The sequence below is a fragment of the Entelurus aequoreus genome, linkage group LG05, assembly GCF_033978785.1.
Source record: "Entelurus aequoreus isolate RoL-2023_Sb linkage group LG05, RoL_Eaeq_v1.1, whole genome shotgun sequence".
Lineage (NCBI taxonomy): Eukaryota > Metazoa > Chordata > Actinopteri > Syngnathiformes > Syngnathidae > Entelurus > Entelurus aequoreus.
In genome coordinates, this window is record NC_084735.1 from 51,386,199 (window position 1) to 51,411,767 (window position 25,569).

General features: G+C 40.3%; 1 protein-coding gene across 4 annotated transcripts in view; it reads right to left on the bottom strand.

The window, feature by feature from the left end:
* Positions 1-25,569, bottom strand: part of arhgap32b (Rho GTPase activating protein 32b) — a 288,605-nt gene that overhangs the window by 191,590 nt on the left and 71,446 nt on the right. For 3 of the 4 annotated variants that reach the window (XM_062048339.1, XM_062048338.1, XM_062048337.1), the window contains exon 2: positions 23,638-23,758. In XM_062048339.1, coding sequence (XP_061904323.1) covers positions 23,638-23,732 — 95 coding nt within the window. In that variant the 5' untranslated portion in view covers positions 23,733-23,758. Of the gene's footprint in view, positions 1-2,641; positions 2,659-23,637; positions 23,759-25,569 lie in introns of those variants that run through there. The other variant, XM_062048340.1, reaches the window with a different exon arrangement.

A 25,569-nucleotide genomic window follows, 5' to 3' on the forward strand; every position in this document is an offset into this window, starting at 1 on the left:
GATTGAACGCGAGTGCTTACTAAACCTATGCGTGGGCCCTGGGGCTGAGGGGATTTTGGGGGGCCCCCCCAAAACTCCAACAACCCCCCCCATGGTTGTACACAACAGAACAGCAATAATGCAAAAATATCACACATTTTGAAAATAACTTTTTTCATGAATACATCTCCTTCCTTTCTCCCAAGTAAAGTGCTGGCAATTCAGGAGACCGCCTGTGTTTTAACTCAATGGTAGTACACTGGTCTCTCGCACAAAAGATGTGGGTTGGAGCTCCGCTCGGAGCAGTAGGAAATACCAACGCAGCTGAAAGAGAGAATACACTATCAAAGCTGAGCTGTTTCGGGATCGACAGCTACGAACACCAATCATTGCATTACACCGTCAAAATCGAGGTCCCCCGATTGGGTGGGGCCTATGGGCTTCAGCCCAGGTAGACCCATGCATTAAGGTGGCCTTGCCTGTCAGTATCCACTTAACTGTGACATACAGCAGCTTTACGATAAAACTATTAAGGAGTTTTTAAACAAATACATGTAGTGCATTCTGCGATGAGGTGGCGACTTGTCCAGGGTGTACCCCGCCTTCCACCCGAATGCAGCTGAGATAGGCTCCAGCACCCCCCGCGACCCCAAAAGGGACAAGCGGTAGAAAATGGATGGATGGATGTAGTGCATTTAAATAAAACAATGTTCCTGACAATAAAATTGCATTTGTGTCAATATTTTGGGGTCTTTTTTTTTCTGTGATTAATCACAATTATTCCAAATGCAAAAGTGTGATTAATCTGATTTTTAAAATATTTAATTGACAGCACTAATTAAAAGACAAAATATTAAATGTTGTGTTATGTTGTGTAACTGGTGTACACACATGAATTACATTTCTGCATTTATTTAATTCAGGCACATGCGCAGATGCCTTGTCGGTGTTTGCACTCGACTAAAAAGTGTCTCCAGTTTTTCTTTAACACGATGGCTAGCTGTTAGTCCTACTTGTGGGACTCCAGGAAGAATAGTAAAACATTGTGATATATGAGGTTCACACCTGTCGTTGTTTATTAACAGCAGTGCAGTCTTTAATGCACGCCGAGGACTTGACGACCAGCTACGGATCGACTGCAGCAGCCCAGTAAAAGTTTGTTAATGCCGGCCGGCGAGATGGTCATGGTCATAGAGCTCTGTGCACATACACAATGGCCTCTGGCATGGGCGCTTCAAGACAAGCCGCTGTTGCTCATCTGCTCCTGTTGGTTGTGAAAGTGCTTGATTTGATATGCAGCGGAGCCTGCTTTTTAAATGTTAATATCTACGAAAGTCACCCTCATTTAATTTTTGCAGACAAAATTGTGGTTAAAATTAGATTTATTGTGCAGCCCTAGCTCACATTACAAAAAATATGGGACTTATATGTATGCCTAATGTGAACTTAATGCAAATAAATTTGTTCAAACAGGGTCAACATATATTAAATTGTGTAGGAAATTAAGAAAGAGCAACAAATTTAGCTACAATAGTTTGTGGTGCATTTACTTGTGGCATCCTCCTATATTTTAATCACTTCTAAAACATAATATTTTTGCCACTGGCTGTTGTCTTCACCTTCGTCCCCCATTTACTTTCACGTCCGTTCATTTTGTCCAAAAATTGGGACATATACAGTATGTCGGATGAAGCTTTTTAAATTCTTGAATTACTGCGACCTGAATGTTCAGACTGTGGTCAGATCGGGTACATATCTTTTAAATCCACGTAAGAAAAAGTCCTGGGTCAGATTTGGGAGAAAAATTGCAATTATATTGTTTACGTAGACGTGAATAAAATAAGATACAGGTCAGATATGGACAAAAAAGTGAGAATTGACCTGGTTGTGAACATGACAATTGTGTTGGTTTCATCAGCTCAATTCCACGCCAAAATTTCAAGCATGGAGAAAACTCTAAGGAAACTGGAGCAAAGTTAACGTGTTAACACATTCAATTAATCAGAAAAAATGATCGCAATATTCACAGATTTTTTACCCATTAATTACACCATTAATTTTGATGACACATGCTCCTTTACCTTAACCGTGGTTAGTTATCTGAGTGGCTGTGTGGCTTGTTATACAATCAGTGCAAAGATGCGTGGGGTGTGCAGAGGGACCTGGTCTTACAAGTATTTTGATGGCGTGTTCCATTAAACCTGAAAGATTTAAGTCGGACCTGGAAATGACGTCACATCAGAATTATGAGCGTTCAAGTTACGAAGTCGGAAATCAAGTTGGCCACATTCACAAAATCAATTATTGCCCTGCCTTATTGGATAGAATGGGATAGACTTATTTATCTCACAACGGGGAAATTACATTGTTGCAGTGCAGGTTTATACATACAGTAACAGAAGAAAAATTTAATGAAAAACCAAAAAAATTGTAATAAAAACTATATATTGCTAACTAATATGCATAGATAGAAGATAAAATACAACAAAAAAATACTAATATCGGTATTGCAATTATCTGAATATAGACAAGTTATGGAAAAATATGCGCTCCTTCTGCAACATTCAAATACGGTGGATGAAGAGGAAACACCGACACTATTGCTAGCGATGTATAACGTACAAAACTTGTGAAAAAATGTATTACATGACCATAACATTACCTTGTATAAACGTCCACCCCCGGTCCTTAGCGTTGTGGAAATGTGGCCCCAAAACAATTTAGTTGAATTGCACTTGGGTCAAAATACTGCAAGAGAGTAATTTACTGCAATTAATCAAAATTCAAAATTTTCTGTCAACTTATCACTGACAGACAATCCTTGGCAACAATAACAAGCATCACTTACAGAATAAGATAACGTATTTGAATATTGTTAGAGGACGCCTTGCAGACACAACAGATAACACCAATGTTTTAACAGTGCATTTCACTTGCTCACTATCACCTTCTCAGTTCTTAAGTGTGGCGGCGGTCATAACATTCCCAGCATTCCTTGCTGAGAAGGCAAGTAACAGGGAACTCCTACTATGCCGAGCACCTGCTTCTAACAACACACACTACGGCACAGAAGAGACGTTGATTATAAATCCAAATATTTCAAACATTACAGTCTGTTGTTGCTTGTTGTCCTCAAACATGTGTGTAGCTTGTGCATTGTTTTGGTGTTTGAATTCTAGATTTAAAGTAAAACGCACAATTTAAATACAACTATTTGTCTTTTTTGCCTTATATTGTACAAACACATTTGTCAATTCATAAGATACAATAAACCCTGGTTTTAGTGTGATTCAGTTGGGATTTGGTTGCCAACAAGTTTTAACAAAAAATTGTCTCAGGTTTTTATACACAGTCTTTGTTGTATGTTTTTTTATTGAGTATAGCTGCAAAAAAAACAATAAAGTTAAAGCATACAGTAATAGTCCAATCAAAGTCAACAAGAGCCGTAGGCCATGTCTACACTAAGTCGTTTAACCCCTTAAACAAATAATTCTTTACCCTAAGCCCCGTTTCAGCCACACTAAACCAGCGTTCAAGGTCCCACTCCTTGGACAAATTTTTACACGGCTAAGAGTGCCGTGTATTTCTTGAATCTCCGGCACTTAGCTTTGTATGGACTCGTTGATCGTTTACAAACTGAGTTCGGAGAGGAAGTGACGCCAGAAAGACCGCGCCCACACAGGAAGTGACGCCAGAAAGAACGCGCCACAGCCAGCTTCATAATAAAGCGGTTTCGTAACTCGGAGGTAACCACTGGAAATATGAAGGCGAGTCATCCAGACATGCCCGTGTTTCTCATTCTTCAACATGTACAGACGCTTGTGGAAATCACACATGATTTAAGAGAAAGCGATTGCAGCTATTTGGGATACAACACTTCTCAGACGGCAAGAGAACTTTCGAATGTCAGCTGTGATTCTACTTAGCGAAAAACTTTGTCCATTAGTCGAAGGAGAGACAAGGAGAATGCGGGCACAAGTGAATGCGATAAAAAAGGTAGCGTGTGCTTTATATTACCTGGCCGTCGAGGGAAGACGAGGGAAAACTACGGAAAACGACGAATGCTTTTGGACTGGCAAAACAGACTGTCACAGTTATTGTCCGCCATGTACGTATGTATATAAAGTCACCATAAACGAACGGACAATGAAGGTGAAGACAAAAGAGTGAGGAGTGTCCTAACCAGATATCTAGATCCCTAGTTTGATTGATGTAAAATGTTCTTTATCACATTGTTTACGTGTCTAATAAAGATGTGATTAATTTATGATGGCTCAGGTGTGATACACTACAATAGGGCCCCACAGCACACTGGATTCCAGTTAATTAAAATACCACAACACTGGATATTGATAAATGATAAATGGGTTATACTTGTATAGCGCTTTTCTACCTTCAAGGTACTCAAAGCGCTTTGACAGTATTTCCACATTCACCCATTCACACACACATTCACACACTGATGGCGGGAGCTGCCATGCAAGGCGCTAACCAGCAGCCATCAGGAGCAAGGGTGAAGTGTCTTGCCCAAGGACACAACGGACGTGACTAGGATGGTAGAAGGTGGGGATTGAACCCCAGTAACCAGCAACCTTCCGATTGCTGGCACGGCCACTCTACCAACTTCGCCACGCCGTCCCAAATAAGTTAAATTTAAGAACTTGCACACAAAGCAACACTGGAGATGACTATGACGTGTGCATTTTCCGCGAATGCTTACTACGTTCCGTTGTGCCGGCGGACGGACGGACGGGGGCGGGGGTCTTAAACGGTGGCATTGTTGTGTATGGACACGGATAAGGTAAGGTGTGATTTACCCTGCTTAGTGTAAACGGGGCCTTAGAGTTTGTGTTTTTAGAGCGTCTCTGAACATAACATACTGCTTTTGTAAAGCTTGGTCTCGATGTGTAACTTGTTTAGCTTAGTCCTCTAGTGACGATACCTGATAATGAAACTTAAGATACAAAGAAATTCAGTTTTTATGCCGTAATGGAGGCAATTATTATTAACTTAAGGAAGCGGTTCCACACTAAGCATGGAATTACATAATTAATTAGCTGCTAGCTTGTCAGATAGGGGACTAAAAATAAATACAGTGTCAGCAATTGCAGATTAACGCCTTTCAAAGCCTATTTAGACTTTTTCCAAAATAATGTAATATTAATATTAATCGGTGGCCGATACTGATCGATCCTTGTTTAAATGTTAATTTATCCATTTTATTTGTCAAATATAAGCATTTTGTTATGTTTTTCTGTAAAAAACTATATTTATTCTCGAGAAAAAGCGAATTAATTGGATATACATTATTCTTTTTGTAAAAAATAGTTTTTAACGGACTCTTTGGATCTAATAATAATGACATTTGATGTAGCACTGTACTGTGTCATTTAAATTGTAAATCAATTGCATGTCAAATGCAATTAAGCTCTAATTTAAAGGCCTACTGAAACCCACTACTACCGACCACGCAGTCTGATAGTTTATATATCAATGATGAAATCTTAACATTATAACACATGCCAATATGGCCGGGTTAACTTATAAAGTGACATTTTAAATTTGCCGCTAAACTTCCGGTTCGAAACGCCTCTGAGGATGACGTATGCGCGTGACGTAGACCGGCGAACACGGGTATGCCTTCCACATTGAAGCCAATACGAAAACGCTCTGTTTTCATTTCATAATTCCACAGTATTCTGGACATCTGTGTTCGTGAATCTGTTTCAATCATGTTCATTGCATTATGAAGAAGGAAGCTGAGCAAGCAAAGAAGAAAGTTGTCGGTGCGAAATGGACGTATTTTTCGAACGTAGTCAGCCACAACAGTACACAGCCGGCGCTTCTTTGTTTACATTCCCGAAAGATGCAGTCAAGATGGAAGAACTCGGATAACAGAGACTCTAACCAGGAGGACTTTTGACTTCGATACACAGACGCCTGTAGAGAACTGGGACAACACAGACTCTTACCAGGATTACTTTGATTTGGATGACAAAGACGCAGACGTGCTACTGTGAGTATGCAGCTTTGGCTTCTAAACATTTGATCGCTTGACCGTATGTGCACAACTTTTTTTTGCGTATGTACGTAACTTTTTTAAAATATATAAGCTTTATGAACCTTGGGTTAGGTGAACGGTTTTTTGGGCTGAGTGATTGTGTGTGTTGATCAGGTGTTTGAATTGCATTGGCGTGTTCTATGGAGCTAGGAGCTAGCATAGGAGCTAGGAGCTAGCATAACACGCACTGTACCGTATGTGCGCGTCACGTACGTAACTTTTTAAAAATATATAAGCTTTATGAACCTTGGGTTAGGTGAACGGTCTTTTGGGCTGAGTGATTGTGTGTGTTGATCAGGTGTTTGAATTGTATTGGCGTGTTCTATGGAGCTAGGAGCTAGCATAGGAGCTAGGAGCTAGCATAACACGTACCGTACCGTACGTGCGCGTCACGTACGTAACTTTTTAAAAATATATAAGCTTTATGAACCTTGGGTTAGGTGAACGGTCTTTTGGGCTGAGTGATTGTGTGTGTTGATCAGGTGTTTGAATTGTATTGGCGTGTGCTATGGAGCTAGGAGCTAGCAGAGGAGCTAGGAGCTAGCATAACAAACACGCAGGTGTTTTTATGCAGGATTAATTTGTGGCATGTTAAATATAAGCCTGGTTGTGTTGTGGCTAATAGAGTATATATATGTCTTGTGTTTATTTACTGTTGTAGTCATTCCCAGCTGAATATCAGGTCACCCCCGGCTCTCACAGCATTTTCCCTATCTGAATAGCTTCAACTCCCCACTAGTCCTTCACTTGCACTTTACTCATCCACAAATCTTTCATCCTCGCTCAAATTAATGGGGAAATTGTCGCTTTCTCGGTCCGAATCTCTCTCACTTCATGCGGCCATCATTGTAAACAATAGGGAACTTTGCGTATATGTTCAACTGACTACGTCACGCTACTTCCGGTAGGGGCAAGCCTTTTTTTTTATCAGATACCAAAAGTTGCAATCTTTATCGTCGTTGTTCTATACTAAATCCTTTCAGCAAAAATATGGCAATATCGCGAAATGATCAAGTATGACACATAGAATAGATCTGCTATCCCCGTTTAAATAAAAAAAAATTCTTTTCAGTAGGCCTTTAACAAACTAAATAAAGGAAAGTGACTATGATTAATGTTTATTAGGCATAGCATGTTCTGGGGTAATCAAATTAACACAGTACATGCATCTTGTATGACCCAGTAAAGATTAGTATGAAACCGGTCCAATAAATGTGATCGATACTCCAATTGGTTTGTGCTTTTATTCCCTTCTAACTGCTGACAGGTAATTTATCGTTAAATCAGACCAAACGGGAGACTTTAACAACGAAAGACAGTTTTCAAACTGTGCCTTGACCTCGGCACTATTGCTAGCCAAAGGCTGGGCTGCACTGTATTTGTTTATCAAACATGTACAGTGACATGATAAACACAATTAGCTTAATTGTGTATTTTTGACAACAATAGAGCCTTTAATACTATTGTTATACCGCTATAAGTCAAAGTCTTGCGGTTGTGGAGGTGCAGTTGCCATACCACATAATGATGCAGCTTTTCAGAATGCTCTTGATGGTGCCCGTGTAGAAGGAGCACATGAAAGGCGGTGGGGCTCTCGCATTCATCAGCTTGCGGAGAAAGTAGAGTCGCTGCTGTTCTTTCTTTGCCAGTGATGCAGTATTTTATGACCAGCAGATGTCATCACTGATGTGCACACAGACATTTAATGCTGCTCACTCTCCCCACAGCAGAGTCGTTAATAGTGTGGGGTGGGTGATGAACGTGGCCTTTTCACGGTGTGCCGCAAATTTAACAGAAAAAAGCAAACAAACGCATCTTCAACGCACTGTAGCATTCTAGGAGACCACTTTGTGACGTTCTCAGAGGCCGAGATGGTTCATGCGGTTCTAACATGTCAGAGATGTACTTTGATGCAAGACCATGAAACGACTTGTGTCAAGCAAAGCTGTTTTAAAGTATATTCTTTGAGCAGCAGAAAGCCAGTGCAGTGACCTAAGCACTGGACTAATATAGTCATATTTCCTGGTTCTAGTCAGGTCTCAAGCAGCAGCATTCTGAATGTACTGCAGCTGCTTTACACCTCATTTAGAGAGCCCATTAAGAGGGCCACTACAGTAGTCTAACTTGCAGGAGGCATGGATTAGTCTTTCTAAGTCTGCTTTGAACATGATTCCTTTGATTTTCGCAATGTTTTTATGTTGTAAAAAGATTATGTTATTGACATAATGTGGTTGTTAAGTCTTAGTCCATTATTACCCCTATATCTCTAACCTGATTATTAGGTTTCAGGGAAAGCCTCTAGGTGACTAATAATAGTATATTTCTGATTTTGTACGCCACAGACCAAGATTTCAGTTTTGTCTGAGTTTAGCTAAAAAAAATTATTTTGCATTCACACACTGATCTGTTCGATGCAGCAACAAAGTGAATCAACAAGCCGACCTTCGTCTGCCGTCAGTAACACGTAGACCTGAGTGTCATCTGCATATTTGTGGTAGGACACATTGAAGCTGCATATTGAACATGAACAATAGGGGTCCCAGAATCGAGCTCTGAGGAACCCCACAGGTCATAGCCATTTGGTCAGAGACACAGTTACCAATTCCGTTAAAGTATGTCCCGTGATCGACATAGGACTTGAACCGGTTAAGAGCATAACTGGATATTCCTACCCAGTTAATAGCTGCCTACTTTGTGCTGTAGAGCACTTCCATTTACAACTTCCTAAATGTTACTAAGCTCCTATTGCTTGAGTTGAGCTATTGGCATGTCTTCTCCTGGTTTGCTCTTATGTGTAACATGTTTAGCCCCGTCTTACACTGATACTTGATAATGATACTTAAGATACTCATAAACACAATTTATTTGCAGCAACAGGTCATCTTTGTTAAAGTAGCCGTCAGCCGAGGGACTAAAAATAAATAAAGTATCAGCCAGAGGGGATGGACCTTTATGATCTGCATTTAAAGGCATTAATCGGCAGTGGCCGATCACATACTTTTTTGGCCAATACCGATCGGCGGCAGATCAATAGGCACGTCCCTATTTTAAAGTGCTGCATAGTGTTCAGTATAGCATTCAGTTCATTTACACAGTTCCGGGTCACTCTTCTTATATTTCTATTTGGGCTCCAGTACTCTGGAATTCCCTACCGGTCAGTAACAGTTAGAGATGCTACCTCAGTAGAAGCATTTAAGTCCCATCTTAAAACTCATTTCTATCCTCTAGCCCAGGGGTCGGCAACCCGCGGCTCCGGAGCCGCATGCGGCTCTTTGACCACTCTGATGCGGCTCAGCTACATACATGCCGACCCCCCCGATTTTCCCAGGAGACTTATGGATCTCAGTGTCTCTCATAGATTACTCCCAGGGAAAAAATAATCCTATTTACACTCTAATTACTAAATAAAGGGCGTGCCCTAATTGCACTGCAGTAATTGTCCTCTATATCATTTACATACAGCGTGCCAGTCCAGCCACAAGTTGCATGTTGTTATTACTTGCACACACAGGAGACAGCAAAGCATACTTACTCATCAGCCACACAGCTTACACTGACGGTAGCCGTATCAAACAACTTTAACATTGTTACGTTACAAATATGCGCCACACTGTGAACCCACACCAAAAAAGAATGAAAAACACATTTCTGGAGAACATCCCACCGTAACACAACATAAACACAACAGAACCATTACCCAGAATCCCATGCAGCCCTAACTCTTCCGGTCTACATTATACACCCCCGCTACCACCAAATCCCCCCACACATCACCCCCGCCCCCTCTCCGTGCGTTGGTTGAGCGGAAGAGTTAGGGCTGCATGGGATTCTGGGTATTGGTACCGTCAGTGTAAGATGTGTGGCTGCTGAGTTAGTACGCCTTGCTGTCACTTACGTGAGCAAGCTGAAGTTGCATTCTACGTGTGGTCGAGCAGGTACACTGTTAGGGCAGACTGTAGAGGGCGCCAAATGCAGTGTCATCACGCTCTGATATTCGGGAGTCTCCCGGGAAAAATGAAAGGGTTGGAAAGTATGACGCTATCAAGCGCCATTCAAAACTCGCGGGCTGTACTAACATCAAATTTCCACATTCAAGTGTGTGCCGGTGCGTGTGTCGGAGACCCCTGGTTAACATAGCACAAAGCATTTAAGCTTTGTATGCGGTGTTTTTCATTTTAAATTAAAATTTTTTTTTTGTGGCTCCCATTACTTTCTTTAATTTGTGAAACTTGCCAAAATGGCTCTTTGAGTGGTAAAGGTTGCCGACCCCTGCTCTAGCCCTTAAATAGACCACTTTTTAGTACAGTTGATCGGCTGTCTCTTTTTTCTGCTCTGCCCCCCTCTCCTGCATGGAGAGGTTATCAGGTGACCACGGATCAGCTTTCACGGATGACGCGCTAGCTGTTCAAAGTCGGGATCCAGGATGGACCACTCCTCTTTGTATCAGTTGGTGACGTCTCTGCGCTGCTGACTTGTCTCCATTCAAGATGATCCCCTGCTGGTCTCCCAATGGACTGGACTTGCACAGGAAGTCGGGACCCGGGGTGACCACTCTTTATGCATCAATTGGTGACGTCTCTGCACCCCGACGTGTCTACATACAAGAGGATCTCCTGCTGGCCCCACTATGGACTGGACTCCCACAATATTAACTCGGCATCCATTGCACCAGTCACCCAGGGGGGATCCCTACATCTTTGGTCCCTTCCAAGGTGTTTGATTGTTCCCATTAACCACCTACTCAGTGGCCTAGTGGTTAGAGTAGTGGTTCTTAACCTTGTTGGAGGTACCGAACCCCACCAGTTTCATATGAGCATTCACCGAACCATTCTTTAGTGAAAAATAAAATGTTTTTTTTCAAATTCAAGACAAAGTTATATGTTTTTGGTAACACTTTAGTATGGGGAACATATTCTAAGTAACACAAACTTAATTTAGTTATTTGGACACTAGGGGAACATATTGTAAGTAACAAAGACTTAATTTAGAGTTTTTTGGACACTAGGGGAACATATTCTAAGTAACAAAAACTTAATTTAGAGTTTTTTGGACTCTAGGGGAACATATTCTTAGTAACAAAGACTTAATTTAGAGTTTTTAGGACACTAGGGGAACAAATTCTAAGTAACAAACACTTAATTTAGAGTTTTTTGGACACTAGGGGAACATATTCTAAGTAAAAAGACTTAATTTAGAGTTTTTTGGACACTAGGGGAACATATTCTAAGTAACAAAGACTTACTTTAGAGTTATTTGGTTAGGGTTAGGGTTAGGGTTAGAGGGTTAGGGTTATAATAAGGCCATGCCAAATAAGGCAACTAATTCATGGTGAATATGTTCCCCACACTAAAGTGTTACCATGAATTGATTTACGTGGACCCCGACTTAAACAAGTTGAAAAACTTATTCGGGTGTTACCATTTAGTGGTCAATTGTACGGAATGTGTACTGTACTGTGCAATCTACTAATACAAGTTTCAATCAATCATGTTTTTCACAAAATGAACCGTGCACAAACATCACCTTGTTCAAACAACAAAACCAACACAGTGCATAAACTCACAACATATTACACACCTGCAAATCAGTCTGACTTCTGCTGTTGCCGTATCCGTAATACGCCGATAGGGAGAAGTTTGTATTTACACGATGAGTCGGGGGTGTTTTGACCTCCGCCGAACCCCTGAGCCCAACTCACCGAACCCCTAGGGTTCAATCGAACCCAGGTTAAGAACCACTGGGTTAGAGTGTCCGCCCTGAGATCGGTAGGTTGTGAATTCAAACCCCGGCCGAGTCATACCAAATACTATAAAAATGGGACCCGTTACCTCCCTGCTTGGCACTCAGCATCAAGGGTTGGAATTGGGGGTTAAGTCACCAAAAATGATTCCCGGGCGCAGCCACCGCTGCTGCCAACTGCTCCCCTCACCTCCCAGGGGGTGAACAATGGGTCAAATGCAGAGGACAAATTTCACCACACCTAGTGTGTGTGTGACAATCATTGGTATTTTAACTTTAACTTGAGACATTTGTGATTAAGGGATATATAAGTAAACTTTAATTGATTGATTGATTGATTGATATGTTAGTTAGTCAAGCACAAATGGAAAACTTTTTAAGTTTTGGGTAGCGGACTGGACTGAATACATAACACCAATTATGTTCAGCAAAGATTGATGATCCATTTTTAGTAGTCCAGGCATGTGCATTATTAACAGCAAAGCACACATGGTTCAAACAAAGACATATTTTCCCCTAACACAATCACCAAAGTCTCCACTCCATTCCTCTTCAGCCTTTGTGGTTTTCAGCTCTTTTCAATCACTGGCTTTCTGCATTAATACTGGACCACTGTCTAATGTATGCTAAGCTACTGCTGCCATGGTAACCCTGGGGCAGGATTTAGACCTAGTTCACGACTGTCGTAGCTGTGTCCAATGAGCAGGGGCTAAGCTACATGAAGACAACACTGTAGAAGTATCACATTATCTGCATTATCATCTGCCAATTATGATTGTATGCATGCATGCACACGCACACACACACGCGCGCGCGCGTACGCCCACACAAGCACGCACACACACGTCATATCCACCAACAGGGGACTACCAAGAGGGGATTTCTGTTTCTGGTCAATTTGAAAAATCTACAATAGAATACAAAATGCAACCATAACATTATTTAAAACTAATATCTTGATTCATTTTTAAAAAATTGGCAAGAGGGGACTTAAAGGGGAACTGCAATTTTTTGGGAATTTTGCTTTTCGTTCACAATCATTATGAGAGACAAGAAAACACATGTCTTTTTTTAGTAGGATTTTAAAGATGAAACAACACTCTAGCGCCAGTCTTTCTTTTCTTCTGACCTATATCTGCTTCGAGACATTCTTGGTAGTAGCGTCATGTTCATAGCGCAATTTAAGAAAAATGTTTGATGCTGTCTGCTATTTAACATAATCAAAGCAATTAGATACTTAGTATTTGCAATCTGTGCCAATATTACCGCGGACACCAGGTACAACAAGTTGTGGTTTGACGTCATAGTTCAACCAGAAAAGCAATACATTAATCCGCACTAAAAGGATATAAGCACCCCCTGAGTGATACTTGCCTTAACAAATCAGCCATCGGCTGATGAGCTACCGAGCCCAGCTGATCTTTACCACAGCTGTATCCTAGTGTTTACATGCTAAAGATTGTACTCGCGTACAACGATTCCTTCAAAAGCTCAGGGAGACACAATGGTATTCCCATATTCCTTGTTACACACATGCAGAAGGAGCATCAATTCCAGGAGTGTGCGTGTCTTGCCAAAACACTGGCGCGAAAACGTCAATTTATTTACAGGGCAGAAGATAGTTTAATATGTAATAAGATACTAATCCTCACCACAATGGCTGAAAATAATATTTTTTTCAAGTATCATTATCACAGGAGAACTCGAGGAAAAGGAATGGCTAAGCATGCTAAACTACACACACCGAGCAGGAGGGCACAAGAGGCTAATCGCTAAAGTGTTAAAGGGGCCTTATCATGCAAAGTCAACTTTTCTTTCCTATTGGTACCTGTTTATGTTCATTTGGGCTCTGCATAAGTCCCGAAAATGTAAAATCAAAGTATGGAGACATTGTGGAGGTATCAATGAAACAATATTGCCTTCCTCCAAATGGCCCGTTTAGAATGTTCCCAATCGGTGACAGCACCAAATGGGAACTTTGTCAGCGGATTATTCATATGGTATAAATCTAACCAAATTGCTTTGCGTGTTTCCGGCAGTTTTAGTTTATGCACGCAAATGTGTAGTTTAGACGACAAAAAGGCCAAGATTCGACGCCAAAACCGAAAATGCTGTTATTGGTTGTATCACCCAACTCAGGACTTTATTCAAACCTCCAGTCTCATCTGAAGAAATACACTGAACAAAAATATAAATGCAACATTTTTTATGCAACGCTAATTATATACACAAAATACCTATTCCTCTCAAATATGTGTCACAAATCTGTCAAAAACTGTGCTAGTTAGTATTTGTTCTTTGCTAAAATAATCCACCCCACCTCACAGATGTGGCATATCAAGATGCTGATTAAACAGCATGATTATTGCACAGGTGTGCCTTAGGCTGCCCACAATAAAAGGCCATCCTGAAATGTGCAGTTTTATCACACAGCACAATGCCACAGATGTTGCAAGTTTTGAGGGAGCATACAGTTGGCATGCTGACTGCAGGAATGTCCACCATAGCTGTTGCCCGTGAATTGAATGTTTATTTCTCTACCATAGGCCGTCTGCATAGGCGTTTCAGAGAATATGGCAGTACATCCAACTGGCCTAACAACCACAGACCACGAGTTACCACACCTGCCCATAACCTTGACATCCAGCAGGTGCACCTCCAAGATCATTCGAGACCAGCCACCTGGACAGCTGCTGCAACAATGGGTTTGCATAATCAAAGAATTTCTGCACAAACTGTGAGAAACCATCTCAGGGATGCTCATTTGCATGCTTGTCGTCCTCATTGAGGTCTCGAACTGACTGCAGTTTGTCGTCGTAACTGACTTGAGTGGGAAAATACTCACATTCGATGGCGTCTGGCACAATCTCTTCACGGATGAATCCCGGTTTTCACTGTTCAGAGCAGATGGCACACAGTGTGGGTGGCGTTGTTTGGGAGAACGGTTTGCTGATGTCAACGTTGTAGGAGTGGGGTTATGGTATGGGCAGTCGTATGTTATGGACAACAAATGCAGGTGCATTTTATTGATGGCTTTTTGAATGCACAGAGATACCGTGACGAGATCCTGAGCTCAGCCCATTGTTGTGCCATTCACCCGAGACCATCACCTCATGTTGCACCATAGCAATGCACAACCCGATGTTGCAAGTATCTGTACACAATTACTGAAAGCTGAAAACATCCCAGTTCTTGCATGGCCATCATACTCACCCATTGAGCAATGTTTGGGATGCTGTGGATCGGCGTATACGACAGAGTGTTCCAGTTCCTACCAATATCTATCAACTTCGCACATCTTACAACAGAACCAGATATTAACAGTAAATGAGCAAGTACATTACTAGTAGTTTTGATACATTAATACATCTGGAAATAAGTACAAGCGACTGAGGCGAGCGTTCAACAACTTTTATTTAGAACTTAATTTTATTATATTTCATAAAAACAACTTGCACGTGATATTTTAACACAAAAAATAATGTTTCAAAACAAGGATTTCCGCGTTTTCGCGGACATTTCACATGCCTGTAAAACAAATTAGTGCACCACTAAAATATATACATTTATACACACAAACACATTTATAATTATATATACACACACATACACTATACATATAAACTGTATACTAGGGTTGTGCGGTATACCGAGACTAGTAAAGTACCGCGATACTAATGAATCAAACGGTACGATAGCGCCTCTAAAAAATACCGGTGCCCCCCCCCCCCCCTTTTTTTTTTTTAAACGAGCATGACAGCGCGCTGTAGTCGCGTTGTGACATTGCTGGTTTTACGAGCAAAGGAGCATGTTCGGCAACGCACAATCACGGCGTACTTACAGGCAGACGCAGTGTGTAGACAGAAAAGGGAGAGTGGACGCATTTTGACTTAAAAAGTAACGATAAAGGTGAAGTTATAACACTAAAATGCCGATCCGCCAGAGGTGCTTTAAAACATGGCGAGCTAACTAGAGGCTAACGTCCATCCGCAGTCGGCAGTGTTTTAGCTACTTCTAAATCACTAATCCTCGCCTACATGGCGACAAAAAAAGTACGTTTCTCACCAGTATCATCTCTGAAGGATGAGGAATAGCTAAACATGCTTCACTACACACTGTAGGAGGATACAATAGCTCACCACTAACAAATGCCATGAGTGGATCTACACCTGACATCCACTGTAATGATACCAAGTACAACAGTGTATCTAGTCGATAATACTATGATTACTTTATGAATACTACTATGATCTATATTTTTTAGCATCACAAAATATTTTTTCATTTTTTAAAAATGTACATTATGTTTATAAACTCAGGATATATATCCCTGGACACACGAGGACTTAAATTATGACCAATGTATGATCCTATAAGTACCGTATTTTTCGGAGTATAAGTCGCTCCGGGTATAAGTCGCACCGGCCGAAAATGCATAATAAAGAAGGGAAAAACATATATAAGTCGCACTGGAGTATAAGTGGCATTTTTTGGGGAAATTTATTTGATAAAACCCAACACCAAGAATAGACATTTGAAAGGCAATTTTAATAAATAAAGAATAGTGAACAACAGGCTGAATAAGTGTACGTTATATGACACATAAATAACCAACTGAGAACGTGCCTGGTATGTTAACGTAACATATTATGGTAAGAGTCATTCAAATAACTATAACATATAGAACATGCTATACGTTTACCAAACAATCTGTCACTCCTAATCGCTAAATCCCATGAAATCTTATATGTCTAGTCTCTTACGTGAATGAGCTAAATAATATTATTTCATATTTTACGGTAATGTGTTAATAATTTCACACAGAAGTTGCTCCTGAGTATAAGTCGCACCCCCGGCCAAACTATGAAAAAAACTGCGACTTATAGTCCGAAAAATACGGTACTTGGTATCGGATTGATACCCAAATTTGTGGTATCATCCAAAACTAATGTAAAGCTTCCAAACAACAGAGGAATAAGTGATTATTACATTTTAACACAAGTGTAGATGGAAAATGTTAAAAACAGAAAGTAACCAGATATTAACAGTAAATAAACAAGTAGATTAATTATTCATTTTCTACCATTTAATAAATTTGACAAAATAATAGAATGGAAAATGACACAATATGTCACTGCATACGTCAGCAGCTAAATTAGGAGCTTTTGTTTGCACACTTACTAATAAAAGAAAAGTTGTCTCGTATGTCCACTATTTTATTTATGGACAAAATTGTTGTTGGATTGCAATAAGAAACATGTGTTTAATGTACCGTCAGATATGTTGTTAAAATAAAGCCAATAATGCCATTATTTGTGGTCTCCTTTATTTAAAAAAAGTATCGAAATACATTTTGGTACCGGTACAAAAATATTTGTATCGGGACAACCCTACTGTATACATGTATGTACACACATATACAGTCTGTATATATACACACATATACATGCATACAGTCGTGGTCAAAAGTTGACATACACTTGTAAAGAACATAATGTCATGGCTGTCATGAGTTTCCAATCATTTCTACAACTCTTCTTTTTTTGTGATAGAGTGATTGGAGCACATACTTGTTAATCACAAAAAACATTCATGGATCTTTTATGAATTTATTATGGGTCTACTGAAAATGTGACCAAATCTGCTGGGTCAAAAGTATACATACAGCAATGTTAATATTTGCTTACATGTCCCTTGGCAAGTTTCACTGCAATAAGGCGCTTTTGGTAGCCATCCACAAGCTTCTGGTTGAAATTTTGACCACTCCTCTTGACAAAATTGGTGCAGTTCAGCTAAATTTGTTTTTTTTCTGACATGGACTTGTTTCTTCAGCATTGTCCACACGTTTAAGTCAGGACTTTGGGAAGGCCATTCTAAAACCTTAATTTTAGCCTGATTTGGCCATTCCTTTAACACTTTTGACGTGTGTTTGGGGTCATTGTCCTGTTGGAACATCCATCTGTGCCCAAGACCCAACCTCCGGGCTGATGATTTTAGGTTGTCCTGAAGAATTTGGAGGTAATACTCCTTTTTGATTGTCCAATTTACTCTCTGTAAAGCACCAGTTCCATTGGCAGCAAAACAGGCCCAGAGTATAATACTACCACCACCATGCTTGACGGTAGGTAAGTGTTCCTGGGATTAAAGGCCTCATCTTTTCTCCTCCAAACATATTGCTGGGTATTGTGGCCAAACAGCTAATTTTTTGTTTCATCTGACCACAGAACTTTCCTCCAGAAGGTCTTATCTTTGTCCATGTGATGTAAACGTTTGACCACGACTGTATACACATATATATAGGGCTGGGCAGTATGGTCTTTTATTAATATCTCAATATTTTTAGGCCATGTCACGATACACGATATACATCTCGATATTTTTGCCTTAGCCTTGAATTAACACTTGATGCATATAATCACAGCAGTATGATGATTCTATGTGTCTACATTAAAACATTCTTGTTCATACTGCATTAATATATGCTAATTTTAAACTTTCATGCAGAGAAGGAAATCACAACCAAGTCAAAACTGTATTTATTAAACAGTTATTAAGCATTGACACAAACATTTATGTAATTTCAAAACAAAGTGAAAGATTGTCAGACATATTAAAAAAAGCTATTAGTGCACTTTTGTGCATGATGTCACTAAGATGACAAATCACACTAAATTACAGTGCACTTTTTGTACAGAATGCCACTACAATATTTTAAAACAAATAAAGTGCACTTTTGTGTATGATGTCACACAATATATTTAAATAACTGTAAAATAAAAATAGCTGCATAATAGGAAATCAAATTGTGTATGTCCTTCGCTATGTGGTAGTTTACTGCAAACGTTAGCTCCTTCTGTTTTTTTTCATACGGTGTTGATGTGGAAATGGAAGACGCCAGGCTCAATTGGGTCAGTGCTGATTGCTTTCGGCATTTTGTTGGGTGGCACCGGCCGGAGATGTTGACATGCCGAGTTTTAAGCACTCTTTATTCTCTAGCGGGTGACTTTTCAAATGATGCTGCGAATTAGTAGTGCTGCTACTTTTTGTAGTAACGCTTTTGCCGCATACTTTACATATTTCGGTTGTCTGTTCAACATCTTCCCGCTTGAAGCCAAACCACCGCCAGACAATGGACGCCATGCTGTTTTTCTTGGGAATTAATTCTTCCTCCATTTGTTACCAGATCCGCACCTTCTCTCTCTCGTATTACCACTCGCACCGCTCCGCTTACACCACTTACCACAGCTAACTTTACCCTCTCTGCTCGGCGAGGGCGTATGACGTTGCACGCGCGACAGTATGTGACGTATGTAACAATGTGCGCTTGTTTTATCTCTCTGTGAGAAGGAGAGACAAGAAAGAGTGAGAAAAGCCTGAAGTGTATTGCCCGCCGCTAAAAGCAACTGCGCTAGAACGTATACTTGAATACTCACAAAATAGTCATTTTCTACATCGCACAGAGACAAACCCGCAATATATCACCCAGCTCTACATACATATATATACATACACATACACATACACGTTACATATACATACATTCATTAGGGCTGTGAATCTTTGGGTGTCCCACGATTCGATTCAATATCGATTCTTGGGGTCACGATTCGATTCAAAATCAATTTTTTTTCAATTCAACACGATTCTTGATTCAAAAACTATTTTTTCCCGATTCAAAACGATTCTCTATTCATTCAATACATAGGATTTCAGCAGGATCTACCCCAGTCTGCTGACATGCAAGCAGAGTAGTATATTTTTGTAAAAAGCTTTTATAATTGTAAAGGACAATGTTTTATCAACTGATTGCAATAATGTAATTTTGTTTTAACTATTAAATGAACCAAAAATATGACTTATTTTATCTTTGTGAAAATATTGGACACAGTGTGTTGTCAAGCTTATGAGATGCGATGCAAGTGTAAGCCACTGTGACACTATTGTTCTTTTTTTAAATTTTTTATAAATGTCTAATGATAATGTCATTGAGGGATTTTTAATCACTGCTGTTGAAATTGTTACTAATATTGATACTGTTGTTGATAATATTAATTTTTGTTTCACTAATTTTGGTTTGTTCTGTGTCGTGTTTGTGTCTCCTCTCAAGTGCTCTGTTTATTGCAGTTCTGAGTGTTGCTGGGTCGGGTTTGGTTTTGGAATTGGATTGCATTGTTATGGTATTGCTGTGTATTATTTTGTTGGATTGATTAAAGGCCTACTGAAATGAATTTTTTTTATTCAAACGGGGATAGCAGATCTATTCTATGTGTCATACTTGATCATTTCACGATATTGCCATATTTTTGCTGAAAGGATTTAGTATAGAACAACGACGATAAAGATTGCAACTTTTGGTATCTGATAAAAAAAAGGCTTGCCCCTACCGGAAGTAGCGTGACGTAGTCAGTTGAACATATACGCAAAGTTCCCTATTGTTTACAATGATGGCCGCATGAAGTGAGAGAGATTCGGACAGAGAAAGCGACAATTTCCCCATTAATTTGAGCGAGGATGAAAGATTTGTGGATGAGTAAAGTGCAAGTGAAGGACTAGTGGGGAGTTGAAGCTATTCAGATAGGGAAGATGCTGTGAGAGCCGGGGGTGACCTGATTTCAGCTGGGAATGACTACAACAGTAAATAAACACAAGACATATATATACTCTATTAGCCACAACACAACCAGGCTTATATTTAATATGCCACAAATTAATCCTGCATAAAAACACCTGCGTGTTTGTTATGCTAGCTCCTAGCTCCTCTGCTAGCTCCTAGCTCCATAGAACACGCCAATACAATTCAAACACCTGATCAACACACACAATCACTCAGCCCAAAAGACCGTTCACCTAACCCAAGGTTCATAAAGCTTATATATTTTTAAAAAGTTACGTACGTGACGCGCACATACGGTACGGTACGTGTTATGCTAGCTCCTAGCTCCTCTGCTAGCTCCTAGCTCCATAGAACACGCCAATACAATTCAAACACCTGATCAACACACACAATCACTCAGCCCAAAAGACCGTTCACCTAACCCAAGGTTCATAAAGCTTATATATTTTTAAAAAGTTACGTACGTGACGCGCACGTACGGTACGGTACGTGTTATGCTAGCTCCTAGCTCCTCTGCTAGCTCTTAGCTCCATAGAACACGCCAATACAATTCAAACACCTGATCAACACACACAATCACTCAGCCCAAAAGACCGTTCACCTAACCCAAGGTTCATAAAGCTTATATATTTTTAAAAAGTTACGTACGTGACGCGCACGTACGGTACGGTACGTGTTATGCTAGCTCCTAGCTCCTCTGCTAGCTCCTAGCTCCATAGAACACGCCAATACAATTCAAACACCTGATCAACACACACAATCACTCAGCCCAAAAGACCGTTCACCTAACCCAAGGTTCATAAAGCTTATATATTTTTAAAAAGTTACGTACGTGACGCGCACGTACGGTACGGTACGTGTTATGCTAGCTCCTAGCTCCATAGAACACGCTAATACAATTCAAACACCTGATCAACACACACAATCACTCAGCCCAAAAGACCGTTCACCTAACCCAAGGTTCATAAAGCTTATATATTTTTAAAAAGTTACGTACGTGACGCGCACGTATGGTACGGTACGTGTTATGCTAGCTCCTAGCTCCTATGCTAGCTCCTAGCTCCATAGAACACGCCAATACAATTTAAACACCTGATCAACACACACAATCACTCAGCCCAAAAGACCGTTCACCTAACCCAAGGTTCATAAAGCTTATATATTTAAAAAAAAGTTACGTACATACGCAAAAAAAAGTTGCGCACATACGGTCAAGCGATCAAATGTTTAGAAGCCAAAGCTGCATACTCACAGTAGCACGTCTGCGTCTTTGTCATCCAAATCAAAGTAATCCTGGTAAGAGTCTGTGTTGTCCCAGCTCTCTACAGGCGTCTGTGTATCGAAGTCAAAAGTCCTCCTGGTTAGAGTCTCTGTTATCCGAGTTCTTCCATCTTGACTGCATCTTTCGGGAATGTAAACAAAGAAGCGCCGGCTGTGTACTGTTGTGGCTGACTACGTTCGAAAAATACGTCCATTTCGCACCGACAACTTTCTTCTTTGCTTGTTCAGCTTCCTTCTCCATAATGCAATGAACATGATTGAAACAGATTCACAAACACAGATGTCCAGAATACTGTGGAATTATGAAATGAAAACAGAGCTTTTTCGTATTGGCTTCAATGTGGAAGGCATACCCGTGTTCGCCGGTCTACGTCACGCGCATACGTCATCCTCAGAGGCGTTTCGAACCGGAAGTTTAGCGGCAAATTTAAAATGTCACTTTATAAGTTAACCCAGCCGTATTGGCATGTGTTATAATGTTAAGATTTCATCATTGATATATAAACTATCAGACTGCGTGGTCGGTAGTAGTGGGTTTCAGTAGGCCTTTAATTAAAAATAAAAAAATAAATTAAAAATAAAAATTAAATTAAAAATCGATTTTTTAAAAATGAGAATCGATTCTGAATCGCACATCGTGAGAATCGCGATTCAAATTCGAATCGATTTTTTCCCACACCCACAATATTCATACACATATACATATGTTCACACATATATGTTTTACTTTTTTTAAACCATTTTGAAAATTATGAATCGCCTTAGAATCGGAATGTATAGGAATAGTGATTCGGATGTGAATCGATTTTTTGTGCTCCCATAGCACATCATCTATATCACACAACCTGAATCAGATCCTTATTACATATAGTATATGAGTCACAACTCTTACCACTGGCCACTAGGATGAGAACAGCACCGATGCAAAAGAGAAGAGAGACATCAAGCTAAATGTGTAACTGTGAAGCTTTAATTTCCTCTGATTTAACAACGGATGCAAAAAGTTTAGGCGCTTAGTCATAACACGCTGGTAGAGAATGTGACAATTCTACTTAATCTGGAGTTGATAAGTGATACCCCACGAGCAGTAGGAAATGGCATGTCTGCAAGGAAAGCATGCAGATATCACAAATAACTATGATAAATTAGTGTTGGTTGTGTGTGTACTTAGCACTTGCCCTTCTGCCAACAATATTTGGCAAAGGCTATCCTATGAGGTTATTTTAGCATGTGTGCCATTGAGCATTTATGAATAAATACTTGAGAGTGGGGTTATGATGACAGTGCACAAATATGCGGGTGTGAGTGCATAGCAGGAGCAATGACGTAACTGCCTGAAAGCTTCAATGGGGGCAGTGGTAGCTGGAGCCACGAGTTGTGGCGCTCAGTCAATGAAGCCAATGTTGGCGAGGGCTTCCCAGTGGTGACGGTTAATGACAGCTGTCACCAAGTCGCTGTGGGTTGACGGGGATGTGGGTGGGAGGGTGCACAGGGTCTGGGGTGGTAACTGTTTGAACTCATCCTATCAGCTCGGCAACAGTGCTGAGGCATGTCTCGCGAGGCCTCCTCCTCCTCCCCGACATATGCTAGCATCGTTTCTCCTTGAGGCACAGACTGAGCCAAGTAACACCCGCTTCTATCAGCATCAACACCCCGGCACACTCATACAAGCGGGCACTGCTGCAGGCGGCAAAACTAACAAATCATGAGCATCTGCCTCTCAATCAGAGAGTATAATCAGTGCATGACAGTCAACACTATAGACACTATCTGACCACACACAACTAACATGTGGACCAAACCACAACCTAAGGTGTGGTTTTCTTCCCACGCACAATCATCTCTCTTGTTCCCCGATTCCACATGATGCAGAACGCTTGAACGCTGGTCTCCAGTGTGTGTGTGTGTGTGTGTGTGTGTGTGCGTGTGTGTGTGTGTGTGTGACTTCATACAGTCGCCTTACCTGTCCAAGATGTCCAGGCTGGACGTTGCTGTGGCTCCCAGCAGTCCGAGCGCCGCACTCCCCACTGCTGCGGCAGCCCCGCTGCCTGCCTCCATGATACTGACTCACCGCAATGTTGAGGCTGCCAGGAGTGCAAAGAGAGAGAGAGAGTTAGGGAGAGTGAAGGTGGGAGGGGAAGGAGAGTAGAGGTAGACCAAGAGGGAAAAAAAGACAGATGAGATGAAATAAATCACATCGTTAGGATGAAAGAGGAAGGATGACGATGGTGATTGGATGTTTTGGATCGTGACAAGAAAAAAAATGAGGATGGGGGAAAAAAAAAAATCATGCCAACACAGCTTTGCAGAGCACAATATAAAACCAGTGTTTGCATACATCAAGTTGTTGCACACTGCCATGAAAACATTTGGACAGCCACAATTTGGCAATCTTGCTCATAAACATATTAGCTACGATGGGACAGTTTTTGGGATTACAGCTTGTTTTTACAACTTTGTACAGTAGGTGGCATTGGAACTCTGCTTCTAAACACACAGGAATGAAATCAGTGATTAGTCTTAGAGTGGCGAACAGCAGGTTTGGGCGATATATCGATTTTGTCGATGAATTCAAGTTTTTTGTGGCAGACGATTAAAAGAAAATTAAAATCTATTTCCTTTGTTCCGGCATACTTTTTGCCACCAAAAACTTCGCTAGCTTCCGCCCTCCCCCCTTATTTCCTTGACGGAGATTCACCACACCTAACAAAACATGGCTAATGCTAACGCTAACGAGACGTTTGTTCCAAAGAAAAGAAAGGTGTTGAAGATTAGATTTTAGTAGTTTAGATTTGCGGGCAACTCGAGTGGACCAAAGGATTGCATGCTGCAAAGTTTGTTTTAAAAAGGCAGCAGCACAACAAACTTACTCCAGCATCTGAAACCGAAGACTCTAGTCCAGTGGGGGAAATGCAACACCTTACGAGGCGAACGAGACAGCAACAAAAACAAACTTGAATTAAAAAGCATCTTACTGTGGTGAAATCATTTACACAAGGTACCATGTATGATGAGAAAGAAGCCCAGTTGGGAACCATCACCAACGCAGTCGCTGTGTACGTTGCCAAGGTGTGGAGCACGAACAAAGAAAAAGCCTGCGTTTATCCACTTACTAAAACTAAACTCAAAAAGTTAACTCAATGTATTACTTAATTATTTTTTGCATGCAATGTGCAATGCTACATTTTTATTTACAGAAGTATTTTATTCAAGAGAGAAGTTTTAAGTTTGCAATGTATTAATCTCATTGTTGGAGATAATCATTTATTTGCATGCCATGTGTGCAATGCCACATTTTTGTTAACAAAAGTAATTTGTTCAAGACAGAATTATTGCCTCCTAGAGGAAGCTCTTAATGTAGTTATTTAATAATTATTACGTAAGTACAATTTATATCTAGTCTAAAAAATCAACAATATACAAATTACAATTTTGCTAAGAATAATATGCAGTCTATACAGTGTAATTTCAAACTACTATTTTTTGATTAAATGAAATAAAATCTTGTTTTAAATTATCTCTGTCATTTGTTTTCATTGATTTCTTTTAAAATTAGGATTAAAAAAAATCTTATAAAATCATAAATCAAATTTTTTTGATTTTTAGGCCATATCGCCCAAACCTAGCGGACACTGTAAAAAATCGATTAAAATCAATTAATCATGCAGCCTCTAATATGACGTAGACACTATGCAACAGGGGCCTGATTTGATGATGCTGAAAGTTCTTGCCCAGATTCAATCAGGCCCGCGAGATGAGTTTACTAAGTGTAAAATTGAGCTGCATTTTTTAATTAAAGAAACTGCTGCTCTAAATGTGTCCACTGGATGTCGCAATAGCAATTCTGTTAGGCAAACATATAGTCGGAGTGAGCAAGTATACAAAGCAAGAGGTA